Raw genomic sequence first — 7,848 nt, forward strand, 5'->3', positions numbered from 1 at the left:
TGCCCCCCTGTTAGCCCAAACTGCTGACTGCAGAGCAGGATGTGAGACCAGAGAGCTGGTGAGGGCCAGATGATCCCTTATTCATTTCTGAACAATCCCAAACCCGCAAGTACTGCAGTGGCTAAAAGCCTCACCTGCTCAGTTGTCAGTGATTCCAGCTCAGTTTCAAGCTGATGCTTTTCAAGGCAAAACTTGTTCATCTGGTGCAGCTTGCTGGTGTTTTCCCTTGTCAGCTTTGTCAGTTGATGCTGCAGGACTACGATTCTTTCCTAGAAAGATGTAAAAAGTTGGTATGAGAGAGGACAAAAAGTCCTCTCTAGGCACAACATGATGTGTTTGAGGAAGGTGAAACAAAGAGCTCAACTACCTCCATGAAAAATAGGATGTGCATTGGCAACTGGAGCAGAGGTAGGACTGATGATGGGAAATTAGAGTTGAACATTATGGTCTATTAATGACAAGTGAAAAAAAATCAAACATAAGCATGTTCACAAAAAGTTTTACTGTAACTATTCAGTCCCTAGRGAAATGAAGCCTTAACAGATCACGTGTCTTCCTCCTTTTCTTGTTCCTTACCTCCCATTGTTTGAGCTCCATAAAATGCTCATATTCTTTCTGCATTATTCTCACTTTCATCTCCTCCACAGGTATGTTAACACAGTGTGCTTGAACTGCTTCAAAATCAACCAGCCGACCAAACTTCTCCATCATCAGATTATTGCACCTCTCTTCCAGTCCTAACAGAGGGACATGGCACAAATGGCAGYGCTGTCATTCATTGGTTAATAAGAAATTTCTTCCTTAGCCCAGATTTTTGTGTGAGCTCTTAGGTATTTGCTCTGTAATAAATAATTCACACTAAACCACACAGAGCTCACAGCTGAGTAATGCCATTTGTCCTTGCCCATGGTCATGCCTGTGTGGTCACTAAGCCATACTCTAAGCCAGTCTTAGTAAGCCACTCCCACACCAAAGGCTGCATTGGGCCCCTGCACATCTCATGGTGCTAGACATAGCTTTGGGGTTGGCTCTTGGGAAAGTGTTTTTCTTCACACATTACAAAGAGCAAGAAATTGCCAGAAAAAGCTTACACATCTTTGGGGAAACTACTTTTTTTTCCTAGGAGCTCTGGTTTACAAYCAGAAATAGCAAGCATGTGTCCAGACTTCCAGTGTCTCATCTCAGTCAACTCTACTTAAACTAAGTTCCTGAATTATTTCACACAGCCTGATGACTCWGCAGTGCTGGAGAACTACCACTACTCCATCAAAATARTCTGCTTGGTATGTTCTATTTTSTGACCCTCTGTGGCATCTGTGCAARTACAGAGACAGACATGTGGTGAGTTACCCACAGCCACTGAGGGGGACACAAGGATCATTAGCAATGCTGTGTTGTTCAGAGTCTCTGTTACTCACGTTGAATCTCCTCCTCCATGTCCTTTTTGTCCTGGAGAAGCTGCTTATGTTGCTCCCGGGCCTTCCTGTGGAGGTCTCTCTGCATTATCCTTTCATTCCGCAGGTCCACAATTCTCTTCCTCAGGTACTCCAAGGATTGGTTTGTAAATACCAAAGCCTGGGAGAAGTCACGGGGCATCTCCCCATCAACCAAATACTGCATCTGCAAAAGCAGCCAGAAATAACAAGGTTGATTTTACACATTAAGGGTGCTGGAGATGTCTGTCTGTATCAAATAAGTGAGCAATAGAGAACTAATGAGTGAGATAATAGAAAGCATGGGCATGACTTTTTTTTGGGCCACAGAATTGTGTAAAAGAATGCATTGTGTCCAATCTGGCATTATTGAATTGGGCAGAACTCCCAATAGTTTCAATAGTTTTTGCTCTTTCTTTTGTTTGGATTTTTTTGGGGGTATTTTGAGTTTTTCCCCCAGGAGAATATCAGTGGGTATGGTTCTGAAGGAAAATACCATGCCAAACCTATAAAGYACTTGAAGACTATGGACATTTCAGCAATGGGCCAGCCTGCCTGTMCTTACCTCATTTCTGTTAGTATAAGARAAGGAAAGAAAAAAAGGAATTCTAGAGGAAATAGCAGCAAAAAGTTCAATTAACAGGCCTTCCCTCCCAGGAGACCATAGTGAATTAGGAGCAAAGAGCCCCAAAGAACAGAAACACCATTGTTTAGGTGTACACAGGCTATTCTGCATGTGCAGATGCACATCTTGAATTACCTGATGGAGTTTCAAAGGTACARCTACATCCAGCTCATTCAGTCTCCGCCGCTTTTCCCACTGAAAGGCCTCCAGTTCCTTGTTTTTTGTGTCCAGGTTGGTTTCTACTTCTTTTGCCTGCARAAAGACAAATTGTGGACAAACAAAATCCTGTAGTACTCAAAATACATAAAGCAGCAAAGTTCTGTTARAGTTCCTGATCCAAAGAGAAAGAAGTATATAAAAAATGTGGGGTTTTTAAATTACATATGATAGGTGAGTTTCATAGGCAAACCCAAGGCTCATCTACATGTATTCAAGCAAGATTCTAGCCTGAATACCTCTGTACACATGTAAACTCATAAAATGTCTCCTTAGAGAAGCCCTATATGTATCGAGAGACAGCTGCTTTGTTTGGCATCTAAAACACTTGTAGAGCTATAGAGAGCCTGCAAGTTAATTTTTATTGTGTTATGCCTGGAAATGCTTATTGACTCTGCATGAGAAAGAAACAATTCAGACTCAAATGTCATGCCCCAGGGTAAATATGTGGCAGCTGGCACTTAGGAAAGCTTTTAAAAACTAAAAAATGTTGTAAGTTAAGCACACTTGATGGAACATTTTTGAGACACAAAAAAACAGGACTTGCATAATGTAACTTTGTAGCACTCTCTCTCTTCCAGATAACCCGTCAAATTAAGATACTTTTGAATTCATACAAATCTAATTTCTTAATGAATGCAGGACTTCAAAAAAGCTAAACAGAAAAATTGTACCAAAAGAGTTTATCCAGTGACTACCTGTGACAAAGAGCAAAGGAAAATAACTAAAAGCAAAATAAACAGATGGAAGAACAGAATTCTTATGCATTTATTTTAACCTGGATTTGTGTTAGGGTAAGTACTGTTCAATCTCTGCCCCCACACACATGCACAGAGGATAGGCCAAGCTACACCAYGTGTTTCATCTGATTCAGGGAATCCAGTTCCAGCTGCTGCACAAGCCTGGACAGCTGGGAAGGAACAGGACCTAAAGCCTGGACCCAGCCCCATGAAAGCAAAGGTTGGACCACCTTCATTTACCCTTCTCAGGTGACCCATGTTGAKCTGCCTCCTGCCTCTGTGCTACCACAGATATCCCTTCCCAGATGGAGGCCTCTCAAACAGTTAGGATTTTGTTTTTAAATCTTAGACCTTCACTAAACAAGTGCACGCACTACATTTAAACATGCTGACACTTRCTGAGAAAACACTACAATACCTTTTTGGCAAAGGCATTACAATGCTTTTTGAGGTCAGCAGCAACTTTCTTCTCTTCTTCTAAAGCTTTCTCAACGCCTATCCKCTGTTGCTGGAGRTGGATGGTATTCAGGAAGAGATTCCTGCTGCAGTCTGAGAGAGAAGGAGTCAAAGAACAGCTCAATTTCATTGACTGCACTAGAGTTACTGGGCTGAACTGGAACCTTCTCCTGCTGTGGACATTCCCAGTATTCACCATAATAACACTGTGGGTTTGGTTCCCTAGAGCTTCTTCAAACTTAAACCTGTGGGCCACGTGCCTTCATGACCAGGTCAATGCCTTGGATGGATCTCTTTTTTCTTTACATTGAGTCAAGACAGTTTGTTTCCAGAGGGCAGATTAAATGCATCAAAGCCAGCATTAAAGCCAAGTGCTCAAAAATCAGCTTTTGTAAGCAATGCAGGCCCAGTARTTAACACATGCTGCAGTAAAATCTTCAATTATGTGAGCACAGAGTTGTTTCTCCATAGCACCCTTCACCATAAATGATGAACTTGCTGTAGGGATCAYTTATAGCTCTACTTGGAAAAAAAGCTGTATTTCATAGAACCTATGTCATGGTAAAGAAGATCTGTGAATTTCTATCTAATATTTTGTTTTCAGTAATGCTAAACAAGTGCATAATTATGCCAAAATCAGCAGGCATAATAAYAAAAAAGAGATTCCAATAAAGGCAAATAAAATTACACATAAAGAGACAAATATGAAGAGACTAATGCAACATGTAGTTTTCCTATTAAATTAGCAATTTGGACTTTTAAAACAAGTAGCAAAAATCTTCATTTCTTCCCAACATTCTATTGAAAAATGAGATGAATGAAGAGTTAATTAAAAAATCGATTTGTGGAAATGATATTAAAATCCAATTTAAAAAAAAAAAAAAGGGAGGGCGAATTGTTGTTGAGTTCTAATTCGAAAATGAAGCAAGGCTGTTACACAGGCATTGACACATCACTCAAAGATTTTTTTAAAAAMCAACATCCTAAATTAGCTAAACTCGTACAAAAGAAAAGGAGGGAGACGTTGCCTGCCTTTTTTGAATGCATGGTGAGGATTTTGCAAAGCCAGACCCTTAACTTTTCAGAGCAGCCTAGCAACGGGCAATTGCTGCACAAATCCACAAGGTGGTAACAAAGAGCTTCAATTAACAGCATGGTAAAATCTCTCAGAACTTCCCTGTACAGGGGAACTCAGCAGCAGGTTACCAGAGAGCAGCTTCAGCTTTGCCACTGCTCCACTCCAGAGAGAAGCCTTTTCTCTCCAGAAAACAGCCATGAAATGGTGAATGCTTCTTTATAGAAAATAATTCTTAGTGCTTATTTTTCCAAACTTACAAAATTTGGGTAGTCCACACTACCAGCAGTTTTATTATCTTGGCTGAAGTTTCCTGGGAAAAAGTGCTGCACTCATGAGGGGTGCACACATTCCAGTCCTTCATGGTTTTAACAGACAGTGAATAATTTAAAATTCTTATGTGTTTTCTTTTCAAACACATAATATTGCCCCTAAAGCTCAACAACTAGTCAACACAARGAAGTAACACCTTAGGTACCTTCTGGGCAAACAATATCACCATAGACTAATTCTTCAGGTTCACCATTTTCTTCATCAGTCTTTGAGTCAGCTTTATCATCACCCTCCTCTTCATTCTTATTTTCTTCATCTGAAAGAAACAGACAGCGCTGCTGGCTTGCAAAAACACTCCTGACCATGGTTTTGGAACTTAATTTAATAATAATATTTCTTCTCTTTATATGTGCTAGGAATTTAAACCATGTGGGTTTACCATTCTGCTACAGAGATTAATCAACCAAGCAGAATATGGAAGAACAAATCTGTCACAAAAGCATCATCATTGTCTGAACTTCTTGCTAATCATGTYCCACTTGAAATGAAAAGCCAAGTCAGAGAGAGCACAAGTATTTTAGCTCAGTAAGACTGCCTAGCTTTAACAGCTTAAAACTAAGTCACKAAGACAAAATAAATCCTTTCAAAATATGTTTAGTCCTGTGACTAATAGATGATTGCAGATTAGGTTTATGATCTCTCATTAGTCAATGGACAGATTAGAGCAGAATGTCACAAATATGACAGACTAATCACTTATCCATAGCTCCCATTGGCACAGCATAGGAAGTACCTATTTAAAGCTTTGCCTCTTCCTCTTTTACCAATTATCAGACMTCAGTATTGATTTACAGGACATAAATTGCAGGAGCTGTTATCAGAACAACTGTAGTCATGTTAGAAAACTTGATTGCACCATTATGATTCAGGATGACTGCKACAGAACACACTGTCAGTCTAAAACCAATCTGAGTTGGTCTGATCTATGGAGTTTTGACCTGCCTGGAGTGTTGCATGTACTCAGGGCTCCAAAGACAGGTACCTGACCACAAAGAAATATGTATAACAAATCCACAAAGCAAAAAGAAGAGAATTTCCAACCCGTTTCTCTTCCTACTTCTTATTTTTTGCACACTCACACACAACTTCCAGGTTGAAAAGGTTGGTCAGAAAATCAGCAAATTCATTGTCTTCTCCAAGGGATGCTTGGAAGCTGGCATAAAGAGCTTTCTCACGTTCCTGAAGTGTTGCAATCTCACACTTTCTGTCCTCCATCTGTGCAAGGTAGTTCTTCAATTTTGACTAAACAAACAAAAAACTACTTCAGTTAAAATGTACAACCCATGTGTACGTATATAGGATGCATCTGTGAAGACCTGGAAATGCAAAACGGGTCTTTCTCCCTTTAAACCCATGGTTCAATCAAGCATCACCTAGGAGTATGCTCTTTAGGTATGTGACTAGTCACTTATGCCATATCATGAAGGACTTATTAAAATACAAATGTTAAGATTATTAAAAAATTAACTACTGGAAGTTAGAAGTGATCATCCTAGTAGGTTGATCATCAAGAGTTTCTTATTTTTCAAAATTTAGCACTAGTCACTGGATCACTAAAACAAAGCCAAAAGATACTATAATTTACTTTATGGTTTGCTTTTGTTGCAAGCCATGAATTAAWGGTACTGTTAAATCTAAATTAATGGTCCATGTGGCCTACTTACTTGTACATCCTCCTGTTCATTGATGAGGGYACAAATTTGCTCCTCAAGAAAGTTCTCATGTACGTCCAGTTTCTTCAGGATAAGCAGCTCTTCACAGAATGTCATGCAGCACAGATCAGCACTTTTCATCTGCGCATCCATCTTCATTTTCTTGTGCCGCAAAAGGCGAAGTTCAGCATCRAAGTTGATCACCAATGTGTTGATCTGGAGCACATGGGAGTCAAATCAGAAACAGGAAAAGYATTACCAGTGGAGCTAAACATGCAAAGCTAGAGAAAGGAGCAGAAGGGGAAAATTCTGTCTGCCAAATCAACAGCTCAGATATGCTATTTCCTAGAGAGTACTGAAGCCCTTAGACAAATTTAATCCCAAATTATGTGTCTTCATTCTCAGCAGTAAAAGAATTTACAACAGTAAAAGAATGACCAGGGCTTCACAGGAATCACTGCATCCCCTCCATCCCTGAAGTTGTCTTCAAGAATGTTTTACAGTAGTCTGTAGTTTATAGTGGTTTATGTAACAATCCCAGATGTAGTAAATAACTCTTTGGTCTTGACAGATTTCTTTCTAAATAGCTGCCAGCTCTTCCCTTAGACAAAATCAGTACTAACAACTGCTTACATTAACTTACAGATACATGACATTCACAGCAGAATTTGGATATTCCCTCCAAACCTTCATAAACATAAACACAAGGGTGTCTATATTGAGACCAAAGAATCGGTGGCCAGTAGCAGAAATTAGAGAGAAGATGGTAAGAAGTGGAGCCAACAAGAGAACAGTGGCACACCTGTGGTATGGTGCTTTCCATACCCTCCTAAACTCTGACTTAGGGGCATCCTGAGCTTGAAGGATGCTTATGTCCAACAGCTTTGAATGGATTTTTCTTCCAGACTTTATCAAATTATAGCTTCCCCCACATTTTAGCACTCAGTTCCAAAGCTTTGCTAATGTTGGATAAAAAAACTATATATTTTATTTCCATTTCTATGCTTCAAGCTTTGCATGTGACCATTTCATTTGGTATCTCTTCTTCTAAGAGATATCACCTTTTCTATGATATTAGTAAATTTATCACATCTCTTCAATCATTTCAGTTGCCCTTTTTGCAGGCCAAAGATGCTGCATCCACTTAGATGTACCTTTTAAAGAGATTTTTCCATGACTAAGCATTTTGGTTACTCTCTTTTGTATCTTTTCTAATCCTACAAAGTAATTTGTGCCACCAAAAAGTTGAGACTACAGTTATTTCAGAGCAGAAATCATCACGAATCTACAAAGTTGTAGTAATGCTGCTTTTTAAACT

At 39.5% G+C, this 7,848-nt stretch overlaps 1 protein-coding gene across 1 annotated transcript in view; it reads right to left on the reverse strand.

Moving 5' to 3' along the window:
- The window catches only part of CFAP44 (cilia and flagella associated protein 44), a 36,339-nt gene that overhangs the window by 765 nt on the left and 27,726 nt on the right, over positions 1 to 7,848 (reverse strand). Inside the window, exons 25-32 of the mRNA XM_057364207.1 lie at positions 6,543 to 6,746; positions 5,958 to 6,120; positions 5,024 to 5,134; positions 3,433 to 3,563; positions 2,194 to 2,310; positions 1,419 to 1,620; positions 577 to 737; positions 135 to 269 (exon numbers count right to left, since the gene is read on the reverse strand). Coding sequence (XP_057220190.1) covers positions 135 to 269; positions 577 to 737; positions 1,419 to 1,620; positions 2,194 to 2,310; positions 3,433 to 3,563; positions 5,024 to 5,134; positions 5,958 to 6,120; positions 6,543 to 6,746 — 1,224 coding nt within the window. The remainder of the gene's footprint in view (positions 1 to 134; positions 270 to 576; positions 738 to 1,418; positions 1,621 to 2,193; positions 2,311 to 3,432; positions 3,564 to 5,023; positions 5,135 to 5,957; positions 6,121 to 6,542; positions 6,747 to 7,848) is intronic.

The sequence above is a fragment of the Malurus melanocephalus genome, unplaced genomic scaffold (genome assembly GCF_030028575.1).
Source record: "Malurus melanocephalus ecotype Western Australia unplaced genomic scaffold, MMel_1.1 scaffold_36, whole genome shotgun sequence".
NCBI lineage: Eukaryota > Metazoa > Chordata > Aves > Passeriformes > Maluridae > Malurus > Malurus melanocephalus.